General features: G+C 35.1%; 4 protein-coding genes across 4 annotated transcripts; 3 read left to right on the forward strand and 1 right to left on the reverse strand.

The window, feature by feature from the left end:
* Window positions 1-120: 120 nt before the first annotated feature.
* On the reverse strand, window positions 121-10,774 carry pgap6 (post-glycosylphosphatidylinositol attachment to proteins 6; the record flags this gene model as incomplete). The annotated part of the gene is made up of 12 exons (XM_059553389.1): window positions 121-568; window positions 2,075-2,191; window positions 3,475-3,621; window positions 4,276-4,454; window positions 4,537-4,676; window positions 4,807-4,924; window positions 5,013-5,106; window positions 5,646-5,974; window positions 6,073-6,335; window positions 7,437-7,561; window positions 7,863-8,073; window positions 10,569-10,774. Coding segments are annotated over 12 exons (2,223 nt in total), but the record flags the coding sequence as incomplete, so codon positions are not given.
* A 3,899-nt stretch (window positions 10,775-14,673) lies between these two features.
* On the forward strand, window positions 14,674-15,521 carry LOC132143268 (protein PERCC1). The gene has a single exon (XM_059553390.1). The coding sequence runs from the start codon at window positions 14,674-14,676 to the stop codon at window positions 15,436-15,438; it is 765 nt and encodes a 254-aa protein (XP_059409373.1). The 3' UTR covers window positions 15,439-15,521.
* Window positions 15,522-16,986: 1,465 nt separating this feature from the next.
* On the forward strand, window positions 16,987-21,184 carry pdia2 (protein disulfide isomerase family A, member 2). Its single transcript, XM_059553172.1, has 11 exons — window positions 16,987-17,286; window positions 18,012-18,218; window positions 18,322-18,455; window positions 18,615-18,752; window positions 19,360-19,476; window positions 19,657-19,782; window positions 19,898-20,095; window positions 20,190-20,310; window positions 20,390-20,571; window positions 20,862-20,993; window positions 21,085-21,184. Exons 1-11 carry the CDS (start codon window positions 17,058-17,060, stop codon window positions 21,166-21,168), a joined length of 1,668 nt encoding a protein of 555 aa, XP_059409155.1. The 5' UTR covers window positions 16,987-17,057; the 3' UTR covers window positions 21,169-21,184.
* A 2,569-nt stretch (window positions 21,185-23,753) lies between these two features.
* Window positions 23,754-26,999, forward strand: si:dkeyp-75b4.8 (lipopolysaccharide-induced tumor necrosis factor-alpha factor homolog). The gene is made up of 4 exons (XM_059553173.1): window positions 23,754-25,399; window positions 25,489-25,587; window positions 26,260-26,452; window positions 26,554-26,999. The coding sequence occupies exons 1-4, from the start codon at window positions 25,240-25,242 to the stop codon at window positions 26,660-26,662; spliced, it is 561 nt and encodes a 186-aa protein (XP_059409156.1). The 5' UTR covers window positions 23,754-25,239; the 3' UTR covers window positions 26,663-26,999.
* Window positions 27,000-27,013: the final 14 nt, after the last annotated feature.

Genomic DNA, 27,013 nt, shown 5'->3' on the forward strand with positions numbered 1-27,013 from the left:
CTACATGACTGAAGCCTTCTGAAGTCATACGATTGCTTCGTGTGGGGGGAAAAAGTTTGCTATTCACTGATAATCTTCACTTGATTGATGTGTCACTATGAATTATCAAGGATCTCTCCTGTTGTGTTCCATTGATTTGGTTTATGGGTTTATGACAGTAAAAATGACATTTTTGGGTAAACTATTCCTTTAAGTAGTGTTTCTTTAAGCTAACCACTAATGTTTGTAAAACTGTTCAAATGCACAGTTTGTGCAAATATCAATAGCAGTGTATTTAGGTGACAGTGTAAAGCTCTACTTTCTCATTTTTGCATCTCCTGTAGCTACAGATTTTGTTGGTCCAGCCCCAGGGGGGGATGTGTTTTTCGCGGGGTGGTAAGAGGAAGACCACGCTCGTGGCCACCATGACATGCCATATGGAATGAGTGTAGTAGTAGTTGCTGTCGGTCTGAGCGAAGACGTACACGCACACACCAATCAATGCAGATACGATGCCTGGAAGCAGGAACAACACCCAGCGGCGCCACAACGGAGGATAGCATTGATGCCTTTTCACTCCTCGGTAAACCTGTAACACAAGTCAACAGGACAGGAAATATTGCTCATCATTATGGAAATGTATTGTCAAGTTTATTTTAAAGTTAAGTTAAATCCGGATATAATTTGCCCTGTGTAAAAGAATCAAAGCGCAGACAATTTATTATTATTTTTATTTAAACTAAAACCATAAGTGGGAGTATTAATTTATTTAGAAAAGTTACATTTAAATCTGAATTTAAATATATCAAACAACAGAAACCCTGTGTCTGTATATATGCATATATATATATATATATACATATATATGTGCAACGGCTGCAATATAAACTATGGAAGGTAAAAGAAGATAATTTGAGAAACATCTCAGTATTTTTTGTTCATACAATGAAAGTCATTGTTAACCAAAACAGCTTTATACCAAATGTCTTCAAAACACCTTCTTTTATGTTCAACAAAAGAAAGGTTTGAAATTACATGAGGGTGAATATATGATGACAGAAATTTATATTTTTTGGGTGAAGTATCCCTTTAAGGTTTTTATTATTTTTATTTTTATTTTTTTTATGAAATTATACTCTAAATAATAAACTAAATCTGCCAGCAGGTGGCGGCAGTAAATGTCTTTATGTGTCATTTATTCATTCATTGGATAAGTTCATGGTTCAAATGGCTGATTGATTCAGGGATGTAAAAGTAAATGGCTCTCTTTGTGAATGGGCCTTTGAATCATTGACATGATTTGTTCAAAATGCAGATTCATTCAGAAACTAAACACTGCTGTTTTGCACGGAGACGTGCAACAGTTCTGCTGTGGCTTCAAATGTAATATGTTTTCTGCAAAACTGAGCAAAAACACATAATATTGTGTTGAAAATATAACACAGTATCAACTTCATATTTACTGAACTGTTGTAAAAAATCATATTTCACATCACATAGATCGGGACAAAATCAGCACTCCAGTGATTTTGCTCTCACTGCTGGTGCGATATCTGTGATATGCAATAGGCCTATATATAATCATGAGACAAAACACATACAGGGGCATTTTTTGCCCCAACATCATGAATTTTAGGGCAGAGTTTGTCTGCTTTATATACATCAACAATAAACTCTATAAAAATGTAAGATGACGTACAGGTCTGGGGTCCGGAGCAAGTTGCGTTTACAGCGTTCAAATATTTTAATCGCGTTATTTTTCATAACTAATTAATTAAGTTAACGCGTTAAACTGACAACCCTAATATATATATATATATATATATATATATATATATATATATACACACACACACTATACATATATGTATACCCTATATATAAATATATATATATTTATCAACATAATGCATATATGCTGAATAAACAAATTTATTTCATTACAAAAACCTCTTAACCTCTTAATGAAAAGTAGTGTATTTACACATTTAAATCCTATCCCTGTCATTATTCTATCACAATATCAAAAAACAAGAAATACAATGAATACATGAAGAATTCAATGTTTTGGAGTAATGGAAAAGTCTTAACTCACCCAGGAAGTGACCATAATGACCAAAGCAAACAGGACAGGACCTAAAAGGTTCCAAAGTCCCCTGCGGTCCAACTGCATCACCATAGAAATGACAAGAGTGCCCGCCATAAACAATAGCTGCAATGTAAGAACAATATAAGCTATTAAAATTGACATCAAACACAAACTTTAAGTAAATAATTACTGATTAAAGTGTTTAGCATATACATGTAAAGGGGTCATATCGTAAATCAGCATTTAATTAAAAAATATATATATATTTTCATTGTAATATGTAAACAGTTTCAGAACTAAAAACTTTCTTCCCAGTCTAAAAATCTGACATCAGAAGCATGAGAACATTTACAACAGAGGACCCACTTTCTATTCATTATATGAAACACTTAATAGTTTGGGGGCGTTAACTGAAGTTTAATATTTCATTCTGAATAGAAAAAGACAATTGCCAAGGCAAACTTACAATTTTAATGCAAGAATCCTTGACTAAAAGGAGGGAAACCATTATATAATATTTAATATATAATGTTATGTTATGTTTATTGATCAGTTAAATTAAATTAAAATTAAAATTAAATGTATGCATTTAGCAGACGCTTTTATCCAAAGCAACTTACAGTGCATTCAGGCTAACAGTTTTTACCTAACGTGTTCCCTGGGAATCGAACCCACAACCTTGCACTGCTCACGCAATGCTCTACCACTTGAGCCACAGGAACACTTAGTTAACAAATCATTCTTCTAATTTATAGACATAATAACATGACTATAAAATGATATATAATAACCTGTAAATAAAAATATTTTACTGGCTTTTGGTTTGTATTGTTTCAAAGTAACAATAGTTGGTATGAACTATCACAACATTTCCTTTAAAGAACAGGTAGGTCTAGTTAAACATGTCGTGCTTTTTTAAGGCCCATTCCACAATAGTTCCATTGTAGTTTAAAAGGTGATAAAGACATTTGATACTTTCATGAATGTACATGACAGCACAATGGTACAATTTAATGGCAAAATACAGCAGTTTCAGTTCCACCCTGCAGCTGTCTGCTGGTAGGTTGTAATTAAAATTTTGGTCCCACTTAATATTAAGTGTCCCTAATATCTGTGTACTTACATAGTAACTAGATGTGTACGTAGTATGTAACCACAGTGAAAGTACACATTGGTACATAGTATCTACAAATGTGTAACAAGACATTGGTAACATTCACACTTGAATAAAAATAGTCATAATACCAATATCAATCTTTAGTTATTAAAGATGCTGTATAACCCCTTCCACCAATTACAAGGCTTCAACACATCTACCATGACTCTATGGGAGATGTGCACATTATTAACAAGAAAAATGGCCATTTATGATTAAAAAAAAAAAAAATACATAATATAGTACTTACATATTTTACTGGATCCTGGAGCCGTGCCATGCACACAATGGTCACCCACACTGACACAACAGAACCCAAGAAATCACAGAACTGCAGAGTGTCATAGTCCATGATGCACATCACAGTCACACCGGGCTGGTCACATGCATGATAAAACTGCAACAGACATCATCATTATGACAACAAAATATGCAACGTGTATTATAAACAGACAGACAGATAGATAGACAGATACTGACATATAGATAGATAGACAGATAGATAGACAGATAGATAGACAGATAGATAGATAGATAGATAGATAGATAGATAGATAGATAGATAGATAGATAGATAGATAGATAGATAGATAGATAGATAGATAGATAGATAGATAGATAGATAGATAGATAGATAGATAGATAGATAGATAGATAGATAGACAAAAAGAGACAGACAGACGGCAAGACAGACAGACAGACGGCAAGACAGACAGACAGACGGCAAGACAGACAGACAGACAGACAGATAGACAGACGGAAAGACAGATAGATAGACAGACGGAAAGACAGATAGATAGATAGATAGATAGAGAGATAGATAGATAGATAGATAGATAGATAGATAGATAGATAGATAGATAGATAGATAGATAGATAGATAGATAGATAGATAGATAGACAAAAAGAGACAGACAGACGGCAAGACAGACAGACGGAAAGACAGACGGAAAGACAGATAGATAGATAGATAGATAGATAGATAGATAGATAGATAGATAGATAGATAGATAGATAGATAGATAGATAGAATTATAACATAAGAACATACCGTGGAGAAAAACATGGTAAAGAAGTAGATGGTGGCCTCAACGTGGTATCCTCTGTAAAGTGCTACGACGATGGGTGGGATGAAGAAAAAGTTACTGAGGGTGAGGAGCAGAGCAGCAGCCATCTGCCGGGAGTACGACTGCGCAGTCGCTCCATCCGTACAGCCCCATCCCTGCCAACCTGTCAACAGCAAACAGTAACAAACTCAGTCACTTTCATTTTGATGATTTATGGCCAGTTGTTTGCATGTGAGTTTGTTTACCTGCTTTGCATACACATGCGCCATAGAGGTAGCTGTAGGTGCGTAGCAGTCTGCACTCTCCATACGGTCCACAGTCATCAATGCACGCACTCACACTCACAGACGCACTCACTATTGCGGATGCATTCCTGCAGTCGACACTGGAAAGACAACACAGGACCATAAATAATGCTCAGAAGGTGCTTTAGGAATGTCTGAAGTAATACAATATAGAGGTATAGGACAGGCTGATCCTGTGTGCAAGTTTCGCACTGAATTTGCACAACCGACCTGTCATTGCACACGGTCTGGAGGCTGAGGTACCACACTGCTGTGTCTGGAAACGGAATCCTCAACAGAGCCTGTGATTCATTGCTGCTCACGCTCAGAGAATAGCCCTGCATAAGCCCTACAAGCACACATATATGCAAAGAGCTTCAACTGTTACATGCAGGAGAATAGTAAACAGGCATTGCACAAATTTTAATGTGACTAACCTGTAGCACAAGTCTGGCTGAGGTTGACATGAAGTATAGGAGCAGAAGGTGTGAGACATGCTTTGACATGAGCAAATCCACCAACCAAAGAACTCTATGCCACAAGCACAAGAATACATTTTTGTAATTTTCTGTATTTTTAATAATACAAAGTTACTAGGATAACTGAGTCACAATTCATTATTGATATCACAGTGGTTGTTGTCAATATGCTGTGCTCAAATAATAGGCTGTGAGATGTATATATACACATACATTCGATACACTGATTAAAAATAAAGACATTTATAATGTTTAAAGTCTTATTTAAAAAAATATTAAATCAGCTAAACAGTTTTCAAAACTGATAACAATAATAAATGTTTCTTGAGTAACAAATCAGCATATTTGAATGATATCTAAAATTGAAGACTGGAGTAATGGCTGCTGAAAAATAAGCTTTTGCCATCACAGAAATAGATTACATTTTAAAATACATCAAGATAGAAAAGTTATTTTAAATTGTAATAATGTTACACAATTTTGATGTTTTTATTTCAAATTCTATTAAATAAACGCTGCCTTGGTGAGCACAAAAGACTTCTTTTAAAATTATTCAAAAATCTCACAGACAATATTATATTATATTCTTACAGTGTTCAAGTGGAGCTGTACAACAAACGTGCCGCCACTGTCACCAGGAGATTGCTCAAGTGTGAGCACAGTGGGAAGGTCTGAGGTCACGGTTAGGTTGCTGCTGGAAACGATGAAGCGTAGTGAAAGCACATCCTGTTCATCTCTGAGCACTGAAGGGCTTCTCATGCACACTGGCTCAGAGCTGTTAGCGCGGAGGCCCGGCTGGTCTCTCATGGAAACGGATGTGTTACTGAGGCCACCTGAGCTGTTGCTTTGGGGAGCAATGATGGTACGAATGAAGGCTGAGGTGTTGAAATCTGAAGAGACGCTCAAAGGTTTACATCCCACTTTGTGGATGAAGTGAAAGAGGAGAGAAAGACATATAAGAATCAAGCAATAACTGACAAAAAAAATTGATTACAGTGAAAGATTCATCAAAACAAACCTGTGACATTGGCAGAGATGCTGAAGGGTATGGTTGTGTTTGGTTGACTAGTCTCAACAGTAACCAGCAACCAGCTGTTCCACGGGGGAATGGGGACCGATGTGGAGCAGCTCTCTAACCCTGAACAGTTCTGTTTCACCTCTGAGCCCTGCCTCAAAGTGCTGGAGCCTACAGTGATTGACAGCCCGCAATCATTTCCCAGCTTTACAGAACAGTTCAACATGAAAACATCCAACCTGGAGGTGAACTCTGGAACAAAGACCCTAAACAGAAAAGGCACAAAATATTTCAAAACAGAAACTTACTTTACATACATACATATATACACTACCAGGTTTTTGAAAAGTAAGATTTTTTAAATATTTTGTAAAGAAGACTCTTCTGCTAAACAAGCCTACATTTATGCATTTGATCCAAAGTACAGCAAAACAATTCAATTTTGAAATATTTTTGCTATTTAAAATAACTGTTTTTAATTTTAATATATTTAAAAATGTAATTTATCTTTGTCAGTTTCAAAGCTGAATTTTTAGCATCATTGCTCCAGTCACATATCTAATATTCTGATTTGCTGCTCAAAAAACATTTATTATTATTATTATTGTTGAAAACAGCTGAGTAGAGTTTTTTTCAAGTTACTTTGATGAACAGAAAGTTTTGAAGAACAGCATTTATCTGAAATAGAAATCTTTTGTAATATTATAAATGTCTTTATCATCCTTGCTAAATAAAAGTATTAATTAATTTATTAACCCCCCCCCCAAAAAAAAAATTATAGTGAATCCCAGTTTTTCAATGGAATAGCAAATAATGTTCCAAAAGCTTTTTATTTCAGATAAATGCTGCCCTTCGGCTCTTTCTGTTCATCAAAGAATACTGAAAAAAGGTACACAACTGTTTTAAATATTGATAATAAAAATAATAAAAAAATGTTTATTGAACAGAAAATCAGCAGATTTAAATAATTTCTGAAGGATCATGTGACACTGAATACTGGAGTAATGATGATAAACAAATTTCTTTGATCACAGGAATAAATTACATTTTAAAATATATTCAAATAGAAAGCAGTTATTTTAAATAGTAAAAATATTTCCTAATATTAATACTTTTGCTATATTATTAATCAAATAAATGCAGGCTTGGTGAGCAGAAGAGAATTCATTAAAAAACATTAATAAATCATACGGTTCAAAAACTTTTGACTGGTAGTGTTTATATATATATATATATATATATATATATAAATATATATATATATATATATATATATGTGTGTGTGTGTGTGTGTGTGTGTGTGTGTGTGTATAAATATGCATAACAACATATTCTACTTGATACAAACACATGAACATAGATCATACTTAAACAGAGCTGGGGTTGTAGTTAGTGTTTGATAGAGTGGAATGTTGTGCTGCAGGATTGGCAGGTCAGCAGCTCTCCTTAAAAACATCTGTGCCTGAAATAGGTATGAGCAAGACGGCAGTCCCTAAAACAGACAGCAACAAACAATCACACATTTACTTCTACTGTTCTTCTTCTTCAAAAAAAAACAAAAAACACAAAAACAAAAAAAAAACCCATCAACTTTTGCATCCCAGGACTAAATTACATTTTAAAATGTATTAAAATAGAAAATCTGTTATTTTAAATTGTAATAATATATCACAATTTTATAACTAAAATTTTAACTAAATAAAAGCTAATGTATTGATTTAGAAAGGTTTCACATTTATATAGGTAATCCTATATATATATACACACACACACACACATACACACACACCCACCTGCTGCTCTATCTTCCCTTCATCCTTGGGCATGTGAGCAGCAAGGAACCAGTCTCCAGGTTTGGGATGGGTCACATTGAACAGTGTCACATTGCCGCTCTGTCCACTGGGAATGATCAACGTCAAATTGTGAGCAAGAGACACAGATGTGGAGTTTGGAAAGGCCGTTTCTATGGGGTTGATGACTGGGGGCGCTCCTGCCCTAAAGTGCCTGTTGATGTGCATTAGATGGACAGAAGTCAATGTTAAGAGACATAATTAGGATTAATTAACTATTACAGTGTACAGTACTTCCTTCAGGAAGAGTCTCTGGGGCAACCCAGGTTTAAATACCCCATGAAATGGTTTGATAAACAGCTTTCCTTAATTGGTTGGTGCATTTTAGCTGCTAAAAATGTATGTTGTTATCTTCTAGAAGTATATTAGTATATAGACATCTGTGTGTTCTCTTTAATAGTTAGCATGTTTCCAATGTTTAAGCAGGTCTCCTGGTATTGATGCAGTATACAATAATCTTGGCCTTCTCAGTTTAAGAGTTCTCATGAGAATTTGTATTCTGTATACAGTCTCCAAGAAGTGATCTCTAAGAAAGACCTCCAAGGAGATAATTCTTAGATTCATCAACACATACAACAAGCCATAATTTTAATTACAATATTTAAACCTGTAAAACTGAAAACAAACAGATGTTTTCTTCCATATTTTGACATAAATCATTGAAAAAAAAAGAAGAAAACGAAGTAGGATGAGGACTTGGTTCTATGTATCTGTGGACGTTGAAAACAAAAGTGGACACAGATGTAAGCAAGTCCATCACCGGTCTAAACCCAAAGACCAGGGGCCCGTTTCACTAAGGAGGTTCAACCAACTCTGAGTTTAAACTTGAACTCTGAGTTGACTTACCCTGAGATGAGGTTTCTGTTACAGAACAGTTGAAATGAGTTGGTTTAATCAACTCTATATTGACTGTCTCTGAGTTAAGCGCGTGCACCACAACTATAAAAAGCCATTATCAATGAAGCGCCGATATTACGATTCACCATGGCAACAGCTCCCGCCAAAAAGCCGTCTGCATACTTCAGACTCAATAAATATATAATTCTTCTCAGTGTTATAATATCACAGGTGAAAACTGGCAGAACGTTAGATTAATGAACTAATAGCTAATCATATTATGGTATCTCATGGGCAAAAATATATATATATAAAATAATAATATTAATAATAATATTTAAAGTGCATTTTTCTTATTTTACAAATGATCTGCCAATAGAGTAAGAAAAATATGGCAGTAGCTATTTACACTAAGTGGAATTAACATACTTTCTTAGCGATAAATCCTATTTACAGTAGGCTAAGTGCAAGTAGCTCTAGATGCTATCTACAGAAAAAATGTACAGTGAAAATCGTGATATATTCTATTTACCATGTAAAAGTAGCATTTCTTTGCAACAGGCTAAGTGTAAATAGTAATTGGATGCTAGTTATACTTTATACTGGCAGATTAATACTAGGCCCATTTGCACCTCAATATTGTTATACATTAACAGGATGCATTATACATAAATAATTATAGTGTTCCTGTAGCTCAATTGGTAGAGCATTGCCTTATCAAGCGCAAGGTTGGGGGTTCGATTCCCCAAGAACACATGATAGTTAAAAATTGATAGCCTGAATGCACTGTAAGTTGCATAAAAAATAAATTAAAAAAAGCGTCTGCTAAATGCATAAATTGTCATTTTAAATTTTAATAAATAGTTGCATCATTATTAATGCTCGTTAGGCACTTTACTTCCACTTTTAGAACATTTTGTTCATTTTTATTGAAAATAAATTATAAAAGCTAGTTTTCCGTGCCCAAAACATTACTGCCTACACAATTGAAGCTGTTATTCACATGTGAATAATCAATCTTTCTCACATAAAGAATCAATCTTTATTTTATTTTTTTATATATTTGTACTTGGGGGAAAAAACACTTAGTAAGAAGAGCATTTTTCCAGTGTGCATCAATGAAGTGTTTAAAAAGGGGGAGGAGACCGAAAGAAACTCTGGGTTTACCAAAGAAAACCTGCTCCTGACCAGGTTAGGTTCAGAGAGTAAGTTACCATGGTGATTCTGAGTATAAGTTAGCTCTCTTTCAGAAACAGGCTTGACTTACCCTGCTTTCTCAGGTTTGACAAACCTCCCATTCTGAAACAGAAAACTAAGAGTTTCCCTCATTTCAGGGTTAACATACTCAGAGTTTTCACTTAACCTCCTTTGTGAAACAGGCCCCAGTTGTAATATTTTTTTTGAATATAACAAGGTTCAAAACATTAAAAAAAGAGAAAAAGAAACATGCATTCTTAACTTATAATATTTATATAAATATTATAAACCATTAGAAACATTAAAACCCACACTTGATTTTGGACATGTTTTCAAATAGAATGCTTAGAATGCTTATAGCAACTACAGCTATTATTACAACTATAAAACCATGTAAATCTCCTTCAAAGAGGTTTTCAGGATTTTATCACATTTCATTTCATCACAGTGTTGTATAATAGCAAGTTCTCCGTTAAATTTACTCAAACTTTTACCTAAAAGCATGATTTTTGGAGGGAAACATGTATTGTTCTCGCGGGAAAGCTTTCAAAAGATAATTTGAATATTGAAAGCACTTTAAATATATGCATTCTGTCAAAATTTCACCATACATACACAGTGATGTTTTGGTTGCCACAGTTGATTCCGGATCCCCGTGAGACGGTGAGCAGCCACCGCACGAGCACCGCATCCTCAGGTACTCTGAAGTGATGGAGCCGAACGTTACCGAACCAGCTGTATTTGGACAACCTCTGAGGCGCTTTAGAGTAGAACCCGTTCAAGTAAGTGAGATCTGGGGGGCAGAGCGTGACGTCATGATGGCGTCAGACGTACACAATCACAAGAAGCGAGATCCTTTTATTCGTTTCAAACATGTTTATGTAAAGACTTATTCATCCATAAACATACTAGATTACCTAAACGACTAAAAATAATTACGAAAATCCATGCCTATATAAGGGACATTTGGGTAAGAGCGAAAAACTTATTGTTAAATACCACAAATATACCTATGATATCCAAAGCGCTCGCAAAAACTTACCGTCAGCAAAACAGCCAGCGATAACACACAGTAGAAGGCACGGTGAAAGTGTTTTTCCCATGTTGCAGTTTACGATTTCGTCAGTCAGCCCATTGTGGTGTTCTTCAAATGTCTGAGGACTGTTGTGACACGTTACTTCCTGGTTCAAAACAGAAATACTGGACGTCGGCCTCATACGTATGCATAGCTTCCTCTTCGCCTCTCATAAATATTACTTAAGGTTCGTGTCGTTCTTTTAAAGGCCAATCGAGCCAAGCGTGTGGTTGTCTATAAATGAATGTTCATTAATTCCTAAGGCCCATCGCAATATACATTAGAAAAGACTGCGTTGCAGAAGAATTTCCTGCGGGACGCTTCTGAATGGTTGCCATGCAACGTCATCAGGGGGACCTGATTAATATTCATGAGCCAAAAACAAAACAAAAACAACAACAAAAAACACCTTTCCATTGTATTTACTTACTATTTTATTTATTTACTTTTTAATCATTAAAAAGTATTTGGAATAAAACAAAACAATAAAACAAATAATAATTGATAAATTAGTCAAACTGCAGCAAGTGCTGATTTGTTTGTTTGTTTGTTATTATTATTATTATTATTATTATTACTATATATGACCCTGGGCCACAATTTTTTCGAAATTGAGATTTATATATCATCTGAAAGCTGAATAAATAAGCTTTCCATTGATGTATGGTTTATTAGGACCGGACAATATTTGGCCGAGATCTTTGAAAATCTGGAATCTGGGGGTGCCAAAAAAAAATCACATATTGAAAAAAGATCGTCTTTAAAATTGTCCAAATTAAGTCCATAGAAATGCATATTACTAATCAAAAATGAAGTTTTGATATGTTTATGGTAGGAAATTTACTAAATATCTTCATGGAACATGATCTTTACTTAATACTGTAATGATTTTTGGCATAAAAGAAAAATCTATCATTTTGACCCATACAATGTATTTTTGGCTATTGCTACAAGCATACCCCAGCGACTTGAGACTGGTTTTGTGCTCCAGGGTCAAATATGTACTGCGACTATCATCCTCCAGATTTATAGTAAGAATTTATGAAAACAGCAACAGTGCCATCTGCTTGTCAAGCACTCATACTGTTCTGTTAAAAGTCCCCAAAAAAATTATAATAAAAAAAAAAACCTTGATAAAATTGCGATTGTGCACGTAGTTGCACGTACAGTATTATCCCTTTTTATACAATAAATACATTAAAACCTCATACACTCTCTCTCTCTCTATATATATACATTTTTCTTTTTTTATAAATCAATAAAAACCCCTCATACACAAACTCTTCATAAATTTCATCATCTTTTATTTATTTTTGAATAATTGGCAGATCATACTAAATTCCCCTTCTGGTAATCTTTGCATTATTATAACAACTCTTTAGGATCTAATTTTTTAGGATATAACTACAATTTTAAGTGAAAAAAGAACATGTTTCAGTAGTTTTCTTGTGCAACTGTGCAATGCATATGTTTGATAATTGTTTGTGTGTATACGTTCAGTGTTCTAAATGAACACAGTGTTCCTTATATATATATATGTATGTATGTATGTATGTATATGTGTGTGTTGTGCGTGTGTGTGTATAGGATATATATTTATATGTAGCACTTTATTTATTTTTATTTAATTTTTTGTAAAAAGACAAAACAGAAGGGCCGTTCTAAATCTTGTAATCATGTGTAATGTCCACCCGTGGCTGACGGATGGTTAAGCCATTACATGCTGTCTTACCAACCTGAAGCTGCAGTTAAGTGTTCTTTTGCTCTGGCATATGTTAGTCCAGATGCTGTGCTCTCCACTGCTGGTCATTAGCTCTTCTATTGCCCTGCATCCAGCTCATATTCACTCATGCTGAGCACACACACACACACACACACACACACACACACACACACACACACACACACACACACACACACACATACACACATACACACAAATACACACACATACACACACACTCTCTTTCTTGTTCTTTTTCTAGTCTTTAATCAATGTTATACACATTCATGTTAAGCTGCTTCTACTACAATATATTCCTCCTTCCACCTCTTAGACTGTTTACCTGGAACTGTACAAAGCGTTTTGAATGTGGCATATTTATTTTTGGAAAGTATGACATTTTACACTAAATTTATAAATGCACTTTTATATAACTTATTTATATCACACAACGTGTAAAAATAAAAAATAAAAACGTTAATGAATTGTTTCTTATGTCCTTAAAATTTTAACAAATATTTTATACTTTATAATTTGCGACTAGTAACTACATTTATATTTTATTTGAATTGTAGTTTAGAAAGTTTTGTTTGCTATAACCCCCATTTAAGACCAAGGTTAGATTCCAGTCAAAAGTTTATTTTGAGGGGAAATATATGATCTTGAAATTTTGTCAGATAGTTATGAATAATAATTAAACATGTTTTGAAATTAAAAAACTGCCAGTGAAAGCACACATTTGTCTAATTTAGCCTATAACGTTGACATCGACTAGCCTTTGTGACAATGAGACACTCTGTGTGACAACTAGCCCCAGATTTTACATTTAATTTACACCTAGCTTTTCTTTTTTTTATGATTCAGTCTCTCTTTTCTTTCTTTGTAGTTTGCAGAAACAACACTTAATTAACAAACTGTTTATTTGTAGCCTAATTAAACGTTACACATTATTGATAAGGTCAAACGCACCTCTCGCACAGATCAAAGAGCCTAATGGGCGTCATTTAGCTTGCTTGTCTTTTTAATGGGGTTTTATAAAGGGGCTCATTCAAAAGTCAAAACGGCGTAAGATGCGATTTCACGCCTTTTTAGGTTCATCCTTAAGTAGCCACCAGTACACGATAACAGCTGTGAGTCAGACGCGCTGCGCGGAACGGACACTTGAGCGTCCCCCGGCAGACGAAGCGGCCGCCGCGCGCGCCAGTTTCCGTTCGTCTCTCCGGTTGCTGGGAGCCCAGACAAACTCACGCTCTGTTTGAGCAGAACACAATTACAGACGCGCGCCTAAATATTTGCTCAGAAAACAGACTCGCCACGAGCGATGGGTATAAATGAGCAAACCGCTAATTATCCAGAACGCGAAACGGACAGCACGACTTCACGAGCGACATCCATCGAGCATTAGACGGCAAGAGAAACTCATCATTTTTCTAAATTCTTTTTCTTTCTTTTTTCTTTCTTTCTTTCTTTCTTTCTTTCTTTCTTTCTTTCTTTCTTTCTTTCTTTCTTTCTTTCTTTCTTTCTTTCTTTCTTTCTTTTAGCTATATAAAAAAGTTGTAACATTTTATCTTACCCATGTTCTAAAATTTTTATTGTCCAAAACATTGTTACAGAAAACAAGAAAAATGATTAAAATTAAAATAATTCTTTCTTTCTTTCTTTCTTTCTTTCTTTCTTTCTTTCTTTCTTTCTTTCTTTCTTTCTTTCTTTCTTTCTTTCTTTCTATAATCTGTAATTTTTCTATGTGTGTGTACATATATGTTTAATATACATTTATTAAACTAAAAAATACTCTTGTTATGAGAAAAAAAAATATATATTTCTGTATCAACCATAGTATTACCGAGATGTAGCCATTTTCTCCGTGACAACTGTCCCCAATCTGGTGTATATTTATATATACATATAATCTTTTTCTTAGGATGGCAGCAAGTGTTATCAGGACGCTGAGTAATCTGGGTTTGGCAAAACCCTTCCCTCCCTGCTTCTTTCCGGCTGAGGATGAGGAGGAGACTGAAGAAGAATATGAAGAGGAGCTGAGAGAGGACAGTTTGGAGGAGGACGAGGATGCAGTAGCCAGTGAGTCTCAAGAGGAACAGCCATGGAGTGTTGATTCGTTCCCCAATAATGCTGAGATGACCAATCAGCTCCTACAGTTTGCTGAACTCATCAGCAGTGATGTCCAGCGCTACTTCGGCCGAAGCCAAGACCCTGATGCTTGTGACATCTATGCAGAGAGACCGTGTCCAAAAGTTGGGGGCCGTCAGCGGTACTACGCTGACTTCATCAAAGTAGCATCATCAGGGCATGCAGAGGAGCCTGAGTTGCTCGGGCCCCTAGCAGAGCTCTTTCAAGATACTCAAAGGAAAGGACGGAGTTTACCCATGAACCAACGGCGCCTGCCAATCAGCTTCTGGACAGAGCCTTTTGCACATCAGCTTGACGTGTTGGGTGATGCAAACACACAAGAGAACTCGCTCAGTATAATTAACACATCAGAGGGCTCCAGTAACATCAACACGTCTTCGAGTATGTTCAGTAACACAAGCGTTTGCACCATGACCAGCTCCAGTATCTCAGGGACTCTCAGTAGCTCAAGCACACCAGACTTCAGTGATTTACTTGCTCACTGGGCCATGGACAGAGAAAATCCCAGTGAATTCAACTGTGACTATCCACTTTCATAATCAACCAGCCCGTCTTCTACACTGCAAAATATCATGTTGTTAATTTGTTCTGCTTTTCTTCTTGTTCTTAACGTCTGTCTTGTTTTTCAGTAAAATATCTGCACAAGACAAAAGTGCATCTTCTCATGTTCTGTTCTCAGTTGCTTTCATTTGTTTTAATTTTAATATTTTGTATGTTATTTTATTAATTAACTTTTGTTTTTATTTTTGGCAGTGCATTCAATATTCAGTTTCCCAATTTAATATACTACTCCTACAACATTTTCTTGATCATTCTTACTCTCAAGTTGTTTTCATGTACGAAAAGACAAAAAAAAAGTATGCAACAAAGTGCTATTAAAACACTCTGTTTGCGATCAATAATGCTTCTAACTCCTCACACAGGGATGACCAATTACAAGGCATAAATAAGTAAAAAAAAAAAATATATATATATGTATAGGTCACAAAATAAATTGCAACAACTGAACTCCAATGTGACCATACGTGAACCCAATGAAACTTGAAAATTGCCTGCACTTAGGTGTTATTATTGTTAACTAAAAAAAAAATCATGAAAGGAAAAACACATTTATTAAAAAATTAAATAACTTAATAAAAAAATGTAACTTTAAAAAAATAAAGAAAGAAAAAATACATCTTGTGAAATCAGAAATTACAAAAAAATCTAGTAACAAAAACTATAATAGTATATCAATGATTCTTAAAATAACACTGCTTTATACGGAATCAAGTATTCCAATAAGACGTGGAATAACTTGATGAATGACTTAATGACTAGGAATGACTTAAACAATGACAAACGGAATGAGAAACACTTAGTTAACTGGTTTCAACACATTTCCTGGTAATAATGATATGAATCTGCCCTGTCATACTACATGCACAAAACACACTGAACTATGTCTTCATTTGTCCACATAACCACAGGCCATTAAGATGAATAATTCACAGGTACAGGGAATACAAGTTTTGGTAGCACAGAATCCCACTTCTGTCTATGCAGTGAGTGTGTGGGAAAATGAGTGTATATCCTTCTCTATAATTTCATAACTTGTATGTGTGCAGATCTTCATTTCGGTCCTCTGAGTGCTTACGTATCTGAGCAGGGTGAACAAACTAGTGGCACATGGGCAGAAAGACCAGATTTGGACATGTGGTTTGGTCATGGCTAATTCACACACACACACACACACACACACACACACACACACACACACACACACACACACAGACACACACACGCAGACACACACACACACACACACACACACACACACATCCACAATACTGTTCGTTTTTCAATGATATGTACTGGACACTATTCTATAGATAACTGGAAGCATGCAATAAAGACAGCCACAGTATATTCTCAAGTTGTGAATTTCCTACGTTATTATATTTGCTTATAATCTGATGTTAATTTCCACTCTCCAACGGCTCACTTTCAGAGCTCATGTGAAGTGGCAAGTAAGACCAGTAGATTTGCACCACGCAGGCATTTCAATGATTGGTCAGCGTCAGTGTTCTCTTATCAGCACCACAAGACCACAGAGCAGCATGTTACAGCTCATTTCAGCTCATTCACTTCCTCTGTTAGGCCCCTGAACCGATCGATCATGAGGCTTCTACACATCCTGGGTTTCACCGTCTTGCTCTGCGGCCTGTGTGTGAGGGCAGAGGAGGAAACAGCTGAGGACAAAGTAGAGGACAGCTCCGAAGAAGACACAGAACCAGAGAAACCAGAGAAAACAGAAGAAATTACAGAAGAGAAAGACGTTTTGATCCTTCATAGTGTCAACTTTGATAGAGCTCTTAGTGAGAACAAATACCTGCTTGTGGAATTTTGTAAGTCCTCTATGACTTTCCTTTGAAATATATTATATGACTAAAATAATTTTGCTTGCAAATGGGCATTCTGATGTTTGTCTTAATAATGCAAGAAAACTACACTACAATATATATTTACTGCAATGTGTGTTTAAAAATTATTTAAATTATCATTTAAAAAGTTTTATATTCAGTTGCATGCATTTAAACTATCCTATCAAAAGCAGCACACGTTCAAAGATTATTAGAAATTGTTGGACACATCATCCATTAGGAGTGCACCTGTTATTTTCCCCACGCTTGTAAGGAGGGCCAGTTATGCTTATGCTGTATTAACACTGTGTTATGCTATTGTCATTGCAATAAAATATTAGAACAAAGGTGATAAAATACTGATATTATTAATGTCAACATTTAGCATTTAATTCTAAACTGAAAAATAGTGAGTGGTTGTAACACTTTTTACTCTTGTAAAATTTCTTAAACAGTTTCTGAGTAAAGTTAGCGACCAGGAAGGTTTTTGTTTGAAATATTATTATAAATAACTGTTTTATGTTTTAATATATTAAAAAAATATATATAATTCATCCATGTGATAGCTACTGCTCTCTAGTGTCACATGACCAGTAAAATAATATGCTGAATTCTCTCAGCATTCTCTCAAACATTCTAGTTACTGAAATATAGCCTTCGTGACAACATGCTGGTATGAAACTTGTTTTTGTCTTTTAAAACATAAAAAGATGCTCCGTGGTGTGGTCACTGTCGCAATTTGGAGCCCATTTATGCAGAAGTGGCAGGATTACTGAAAAATGGGTCATCTGAAGTACGACTGGCCAAAGTGGATGCTGATGAAGAGAAAGATCTTGCCACAGAGTTCCACGTGGGCAATTTTCCCACTCTTAAATTCTTCAAAGATGGCAATAGGCAAAATGCCACCGATTTTTCTGGTAATGCATTTATTTGTTTTGTGCATTTGCATGCATGATGCTATTTTCATACAGTTTGTTCTATAAACACAAGCTCATAGGCATTATTCTGTGATTTGAACAGGAAAGCGAACAGTAGAAGGAATCACAAGGTGGCTGGAGAGGCACACAGGGCCCAGCGCTACTGTTCTCAATGATGTGAAGAGTGCAGAGGCTCTGCTGGATGCACATGATGTGGTTGTGGTTGGATTCTTCCAGGTAAATTACCTATTGTTTGCATAAAGTAACTGACTTTTTAAGATATGACAGTGCCTTATAGCCAAAGAGTTCTATCATTGCTCCCTTTATTTATAACAAATGATTTATCATTGAAAAGTTATTATTTTAATTTAATTAAATTTTTTCTTTATGTCCCAGGATTTGGAAGGAGATAAGGCAAAGACATTTTATAATGTAACTTTGATAGCAGTGGACTTTGAATTCGGCATCACAAACAACCCAGAGCTCTTCAAGAAGTATGATGTAAAAAGTGACTCATTGGTGCTTTTCAAGAAGGTAATTCCAGTACCCCTAGCACTGATTTAAATCTAATATATTTACATCGCAAATAGTGAGTCACTGAATCATTCATTCAACTGATTCTCGACTGAAATACGTCTTACTATTAAAATGTAAGTTGTTATTAAAGAGACTTTCAGGAAGATTTTGTTTTAAAAATCAATAACATTCTTGCCTCAATTTAAATGTGTACAATCATTTTCCACAATCCCCTTTCTCTTCTTAATGTAAACAAGATAGAACTACATGATGAATTGAGGACAACACCTACAGTCTAGTTTAGTAATATAATGCTGATTCGCTCAGCAAACGGACTGTGTTCAGTCAGTTCAGTCAACCAATAAAATGCGTGATCTCTTCCCACACGTGACAGCTGTTGATTTATGCTATCGTCAGTCTTTCAGGACAGTGAAAACCATAAGCGTAAAAAACTTAGGTAAACAAAATATTCAATGCATGAAATGGTATATTCATTCACTTTGAAGATTAATTTAAAATAATTTGTTCACATTCTTGTTTAAAACAGTAAGTAAAAATAATGTGTGGTACGCTCTTTATGATTTTATCACAAACCCACACATTCTTCTCTTTGCATACATTCCAGTTTGATGAAAAGCGGGCAGACATGCCACTCTCTGAGGACAGCAAGCTAGACAAAGGAGAGATGATTTCATTCATTCATGCCAACAGCATGAAACTTGTCATTCCATTTAATGAAGAGGTACCACTTTTAAATTCACTTCACTAATCAATGAAACCAAGTGTTACAACAATTAAAAACTGTCTTAAAAATAACATTTTGAATAAAATAAAATGTATGCTAATGAAATTACTCACAATATTGGTGATTAACATCTTTTTAATTTCATAATTTCTTAATTTTTATATTATCTTTCTGGAGAATGCTGAGCAAATATTTAGGTCTAAGGTCCGTAATCACATGATTCTATTCATTAACACAACTGTGGAATCCCAAAACGCATTGCTAGAAGATTTCAGAGATGTTGCCAGTGAGTTTAAAGAAAAAGTAAGTGTTTTAACTTAATAGCTAAATTTTAATAAAATAAGTTAATTCAACTCATATTGGGATATAGAGCTTTTTCCAATCTTGTCCTGCTCACAGTCTGTGTTTATGTGCACAGGTGCTTTTCATCACTTTAGATGTCACGTCTGACAAATCGGATCATGTGCTGAAGTACTTCAGCATCTCTGCAAATGATGCTCCTATTATTCGCCTGATCAACATTGACAAAGTGGTGACATATGCAATGGAAAGATCAACCATCAACAAAGACGCGCTGAGAACATTTTGCCAGGGTGTTCTGGATGGTACCATGAAGGTCAGTGTGTTTCTGTAACCAGACATCTACATTTGCAGCATATGTGTAGCTGTAAATGTAATTAAATTAATTTAAATATCACACTTCAATCTAGCCCTTTCTGAAGACTCAAGAAATTCCAGAGGATTGGGACAAGAATCCAGTTAAAGTCATTGTTGGGAAGAACTTCAACGAAGTGGCTTTTGATAAGACTAAGAACGTCTTTGTGGAGTTTTGTGAGTCAGCACTTTATATTTTCAAATTCAAATAAAAGTATTTAATAGTGGCTTTAACATATTTTGTCCTTCCTTACAGATGCTCCATGGTGTGGTCACTGTCAACAACTGGCTCCTATATGGGATGAGTTGGGCGAGAAGTACAAAGACCATGAGAATATAATCATTGCGAAAATGGACGCTACAGAAAATGATGCTGAAGATGTCACTATACAGGGATTTCCCACCATCAAATACTTTCCAGCTGGGGCTGAAAAAAAGGTTCGCAACAACAAACAGTCTTAAATACTTTTAATTTGTAAAAGGATATTAAATAGTATGTTGTTGTTTATTTCTTTGGTTATTAGAAATTATTTTACATTTTCCAAAGTTGCTGTAAATAAAAGAAATAGCAAATATTAAGGGCTTAATTTTTCTTTTATTACTTCACAAAATATAAAAGCTCTTTATAAAAAGTTTGATATTTAAGAATGTCCAATTTTATCCACTTTTAAACTTGCATAGGGAGATGTATACTGTATATAGTATATAACAATACTTTATGCAAACAGATTGTTGATTATAATGGAAACAGAGATTTGGAGACCTTCTCAAAGTTTCTGGATAATGGAGGAGTGATACCAGAAGAAGAGAGTAAAGATGATGAGGAGGACAAAGATGATGACGATGATGATGAAGACGAGGTCAGTAAAAGCCAACAGATGGCTTGATTATTTAGCCTGTTATAAGAGACAAAAACTTGAACTTTTTCATTTAAATAATATAGTTTGTGAGTTTCTATTTGCTTTTCAGGTGTCAGATGAGCCAACAGAAGATTCACCAAAATCTACCAATGGAACTAGCAAGGATGAGCTTTAAAAACAAACCATAAATAAACTAATTTGTGCTGAATAAGATCAGTGTGAGACTTACTGTATGCCAATGAGCCAATCTCTGTTTTGTCAGGTTAATGCCATTTTTCCCCCCACTGGACCATTTCAACAAACTATACATCCCTGACTTAATTGAATAAAAACAACTTAACATATTAGAGGGATACTCCACCCCAAAATCAAAATGTTTTCATGAATCACTTAATAACAAAATTTAAGATATTTTGGATAAAACCCCAGGAGGCTTGACACTGTCCCATAGACTGCAAAAGTTAGTTGCACTGTCAGAGTCCAGAAAAGTAAGAAAGACGTCATCAGAATAGTCCGTCTGCCATCAGTGGTTCAACAATGGTTAACATTATGTAGCGACGAAAATACTTTTTGTACACGAAGAAAAAACTAAAAGAATGACTTTATTCAATAATTTGTCTCCTCTGTTTCTCTCAAAATCACTCTATTAACATTTTGGCGAATCTGAGCTGTACACAGACAGCGTACACTCTTCTGTATCAGCGGCTCCTCAAGGATACTTTTTTTTAATGTATATTTACCTTTTGATTTGAAAGAAAACAGTGCAACCTTGTGGCTCGGCTGACTCAGAAGAGAGTAAGCTGCCTGCGTTCAGCTCAGATTTGCCATAATGGCACTACAGTGATGTGGAGAGAAACAGAGGAGACAAATTATTGAATAAAGTCATTATTTTTGTTTTCTTTTTGCATTTAAATGATGCCCAATTACCACTAAGGGGCCTAAAGTGTGCCAAGAAAACATCCCCCAGACCATTACACCAGCAGCCTGCACAGTGGTAACATGATGGATCCATGTTCTCATTCTGTTTACGCCAAATTCTGACTTTACCATCTGAATGTCTCAACAGAAATCGAGACTCATCAGACCGGCAACATTTTTCCAGTCTTCAACTGTCCAATTTTGGTGAGCTCGTGCAAATAGCATCTTTTTCCTATTTGTAGTGGAGATGAGTGGTACCTGGTGGGGTCTTCTGCTGTTGTAGCCCATCCGCCTCAAGGTTGTGCATGTTGTGGCTTCACAAATGCTTTGCTGCATACCTCAGTTGTAACGAGTGGTTATTTCAGTCAAAGTTGCTCTTCTATCAGCTTGAATCAGTCGGCCCATTCTCCTCTGACCTCTAGCATCAACAAGGCATTTTCGCCCACAGGACTGCCACATACTGGATGTTTTTCCCTTTTCACACCATTCTTTGTAAACCCTAGAAATGGTTGTGCATGAAAATCCCAGTAACTGAGCAGATTGTGAAATACTCAGACCGGCCCATCTGGCACCAACAACCATGCCACGCTCAAAATTGCTTAAATCACCTTTCTTTCCCATTCTGACATTCAGTTTGAAGTTCAGGAGATTGTCTTGACCAGGACCACACCCCTAAATGCATTGAAGCAACTGCCATGTGATTGGTTGATTAGATAATTGCAATAATGAGAAATTGAACAGGTGTTCCTAATAATCCTTTAGGTGAGTGTATATCTGTGGTGTAAGATCATTTTGACACTGTCAGTATCAGTATTTGGCTATAAAAGAGCTATATGGATGAATTTAAAAAGAATATGAGAAACATGAACATGAAGCCTATTTTTATGATCATTAAGTTACAGTTAATCACATTTTTGTCTGTATTTTCATTATACTGTTATGCCCAAAAAAATTTACAAATTAAAATATAAGGTATGTCTTCATCATGTTAGTGTTTTACTGTGTTTACAGCATACACAAAATAACTGTATTACAGTGTATATTTATTTCGTTTTTTACTGTAATATAACAAAAATCTGTATTACTGTCAAAGAATCTGATAAGAACCAGTATCACTGCCGCATTACATTTCTATTTTATCTTTTGATTTTGGACTAAAACGTAACATGGACATTTTTGCAAGTTTTAGGCTTATGATTCTTTTAGTGCATTTTTTTGATGCCATGGCCTTTATTTACCCAAGAAACAAATGATGATGAATTCATTCATTAATGTCCTATGGCCACATTTATGATACATCATCCATGTTTGTACTCTAAATATTTCATAAGCAACAAAGCTACAGCAAGATATATTCTTCTCATGCCACGAGATAGCTGAAGGAAAGGAGTACTGATGTTAATAACAACTGGATCAAATCATTCAACCAAATAACAATTATGTTTAACATGTCTGTGTTAAGCATTTCTTTTTACTCACCCTAAGGCATGTTCACTATGTAGCTGCACATTCCTCTTCATTGCAGTGGAATGCACGGACAACAAAGACTAACAGGTAAACAGGTAGAGTGAGTCAGGCATGTGATGTCGTAAGAAAACTTTTCTGTGAAGTATAGACACGCAGGTAAGAATAATTCAGCTATATACGCATATTTAAATGTCAACTTTAAAATGTATATTATTTATGATAAAAATGCATTTTGAAGTAAGGTGAAACACAAAGTATATGGCATGCAGTGGCCTGTGTTATTACAACTTTTATTTGTTTAAATGTATACTGTATGTATGATGGGTATGACTTGGCAAAAAGACAGGCAAACATTCACTATTTTCAACAAAGTTGAAAAACTTTACATAGTAAAAAGCAATGTTTAGTAGAACATGCTTCAATACCAACATGGGAAGTAAGGTCTGTATGTCACTCAACATGCGACTACTTTGTTTTATAAGCCAAGTTCACAACTGAGATTGCAATATCAGACATATAATTGAATATGTGGAGTGATATATCATATAGATGAATAAAAAACACATTCTGGATTTGTAAAAGAAGAATTAGGCTCATGTAAGGACATACCACCTATTTTCCCCCATGGCTGGCAACACAAACCTTCTAGGTTTGATCCAGAATGAAAAAGCTGAAATTAAGCTACAATTGGTCATGTAGCCATAAACACAAGTAAAACGTACTTTTTGGAAATCTATAGGATTGTTTTATAATGTGGAACAAATTATTTTATTTAGTGTCTTACATAATTGGTCATGGGTCTGAAATAGACCAATAGGTCTATTACCACACTATCAGAACAAAAAGGGTTAAAAGCTGTCAACTTTGTACCTAAACAGTCCATATTGGCACCTTAAAAATACATATTAGTACCTAAAGTAAACATCAGGGTTCCTCAATTGCGGCCCGAGAGAATAATGTTTGGCCCGCTTTAATGTGGCATGAAAATTCGAACACACCTTCAGAAAGTGACATTAAATTGTGTCAATATCAGACGCGAGCGTGCGGCACAACAAAGCTTCGCAGTGAGTTCACATTTTAAGTTTGCTTTATCCTAAATTATTTTCAAGATCTGAGGTAAATTATCTGTTGTTGCTTTCACTATGGCTGTAAAGATCACGCAAACTAGTATTCAACTTCACATTAGACACTTTTAACTTTGAATAAAGCAGATAATCATTACCTGAGATTATCAATGTCATATTTTATTTCTGCCAAAACGTCACAGAAAATAAAAACCATTTCTAAAATAGAATTCTGTGTTGCTTATTGTGACGTGTCATTGTTGCGGGTGATTGAGGAACCCTGGTGTACATATTAGTCTAAAAAAGGTGCAAAAGTGTACATTTTGAAAAGGTTCTGCCCCAGTGACAGCTTTAGTACCTTTTATTCTAAGAGTGCAGGTTAAATTACAAATATGTTTTATGATTTTTTTTTCAAATAGTTTTTTTTAACAAGGCTTTTAAAAAATATTGTCTAATTATAAAATGTTTCTTTGCTGATACAAAACAACTCACATGGTTTAGTAAAAGGTTTACTACCGACATAATAATTTTGTTCTCTTCATGTCTTAGATATAGGGTACCACTTTTCTCTCATATCATGCTTTAAATCACTGATGGTTAGAAAGTATGTTTTATTTCCCTACTTTAATTAGATTTAGTCAGACTGTTTTTGCAATGACTGAATCAGCACCCAACTGACTAGTAGCCTATTAGTATTTCTTTCAGAAGGTAATGTACGCAGATTTAGTACATCGTATTTTCATGTTATTCAAAAGCTCAATTAATTTATTATACTATCTCATTATATTCAGTAATCGATGGATATTCCCGCATGTGCTGCAGCAACAGCAGGCTCCCTATCACCACCTCCCACTTACAATGACTTTAATAAGTTTCCCCTTTATGAGGAAATAATTCCAGATTCACCACCACCCGATTATACCGTTGCCATAGCCCCAGCTGCTGACAGGGAGAGAGGTAAGAGCTGCAGCTGCTGAGGGCAGCATATAAATTGCATATATGAATGAAAAGTATATATTAATATATATATATATTTTTGTTTACAGCCAATCTTCAAGAGATTCCTCAAAACCCTAACAGGAGGGCAAACCCATATCCTGTCCTCAATGTGCCACGAATCGAAATAATCGAACACAGAGAACAAAGTAAGTGCTATTAAAGGAATAGTTCATTCAGAAAAACAAACAAACAACAAACAAAAAAAACATTCTTAATATGTACACACTCTCAGCCAATCTGAGATTAAGATGAGTTAGGAGAAATTTAACAATGGAACCTCTGCAGTGAATGGGTGCCATCAAAACGAGAGTCCAGACCGCTGATAAAAAAAACATCACAATAATCAACAACAAATCCACATGACTCGAGAAGTTAATGTAAACAAATGAAGGCATTTTAACTTCACGTTGTTGCTTCTAGCTAAAATACTAGATCCATAATATAGCTTTCTCCAGTGAAAAAGTCATCTTCTCTAAATCAGAAGAGAAATATGTACAGATCAAGCACTGTTTACAAACAAACATAAGTTCTAAATAAATATGTAGGGTGATGTGAGAGGACAAAAGGGGATGAATTTGTTTCTTACAAACACATTTATTACTTCATAAGGTGTTAATTGATGGGTTGGAGTTGATTACTTGAGGATTAATGTGATGCTTTAATCATCTGCTTGAACTATAATTCTGACGGCACCCATTCAAAGCATAGGATCCATTGGTGAACAAGTGATGGAATGCTAAAATGTCTCCAAATAAAGAAACAAAGTCATCTGCCCTTGGATGGCCTGGCCATAACCAAATTTATTTTCACTGTTTAAGCATTCATACAGCAGATAGTGCAGCCTGTAGCTCCTCAGGTGGTCGTGGTGCAGCCACAGCAGATGCTTGTTCTTTTGGATGACACACCGACAGCGACTGTGTGCAAGTACTGCAATAAAAGCATCATCACTAATGTAAAATATAAATCTGGTTCTGCTGCATGGGGCATGTGCTGTTTATTGACTATACTTGGGTAAGAACAATTGGCAAAATTGTATTGTAACTGTTGAAGATACCTGTAAACACGCCAATTATTTCTTATTGTGTCTCTGTCTTCATTTCCTTGTTTTACAGGCTCATTTGTGGATGTTGCCTCATCCCATTCTTTGTCAGCGGTTTTAAAGATGTCCATCACTCCTGTTCTTACTGCCATAAGCATTTGGGAATATACACCCGTAAATGACTTTATTTCCAAACTCTCACACACATTCAACATTATGATCAATACTTGCATTTTAAAAGTCTATAAACTGCCATAATGTATTAAAACAATTATAATGCAAAACATATTTGCTCATGATTTACTTAAAAAAAAAAAGCTAAATATCTTTACATAAAAAATTTCCTTCAATATAAATGAGGCTGTTATTTTACAAATACCACTTGTGATTGAACATTTTATCTATATTGTTGAGGAAAATATGCAATTGTCCTATTGCAAGTTTGCAAGTCCTTTTAATGTAGTGCCTTTGTGTTGTAACCGAATGTTATCGTGATTGTTTTTATTAAAAAAGTGGTTTATTAAGAAAGACAC

Source organism: Carassius carassius, chromosome 7, assembly GCF_963082965.1.
Source record: "Carassius carassius chromosome 7, fCarCar2.1, whole genome shotgun sequence".
Classification (NCBI taxonomy): Eukaryota; Metazoa; Chordata; class Actinopteri; order Cypriniformes; family Cyprinidae; genus Carassius; species Carassius carassius.

Excerpts from the sequence above, each read along its gene's own strand:
- LOC132143268 (XM_059553390.1), top strand. The coding sequence starts at position 14,674 with ATGGCAGCAAGTGTTATCAGGACGCTGAGTAATCTGGGTTTGGCAAAA.
- pdia2 (XM_059553172.1), top strand. The coding sequence starts at position 17,058 with ATGAGGCTTCTACACATCCTGGGTTTCACCGTCTTGCTCTGCGGCCTG. Across the intron at positions 18,456-18,614 it reads TTGTGGTTGGATTCTTCCAG|GATTTGGAAGGAGATAAGGC; the intron begins GTAAATTACCTA and ends TTTATGTCCCAG. Across the intron at positions 19,477-19,656 it reads TCATTCCATTTAATGAAGAG|AATGCTGAGCAAATATTTAG; the intron begins GTACCACTTTTA and ends ATCTTTCTGGAG.
- si:dkeyp-75b4.8 (XM_059553173.1), top strand. The coding sequence starts at position 25,240 with ATGGATATTCCCGCATGTGCTGCAGCAACAGCAGGCTCCCTATCACCA. Across the intron at positions 25,400-25,488 it reads AGCTGCTGACAGGGAGAGAG|CCAATCTTCAAGAGATTCCT; the intron begins GTAAGAGCTGCA and ends TTTTGTTTACAG. Across the intron at positions 26,453-26,553 it reads TGTTTATTGACTATACTTGG|GCTCATTTGTGGATGTTGCC; the intron begins GTAAGAACAATT and ends CTTGTTTTACAG.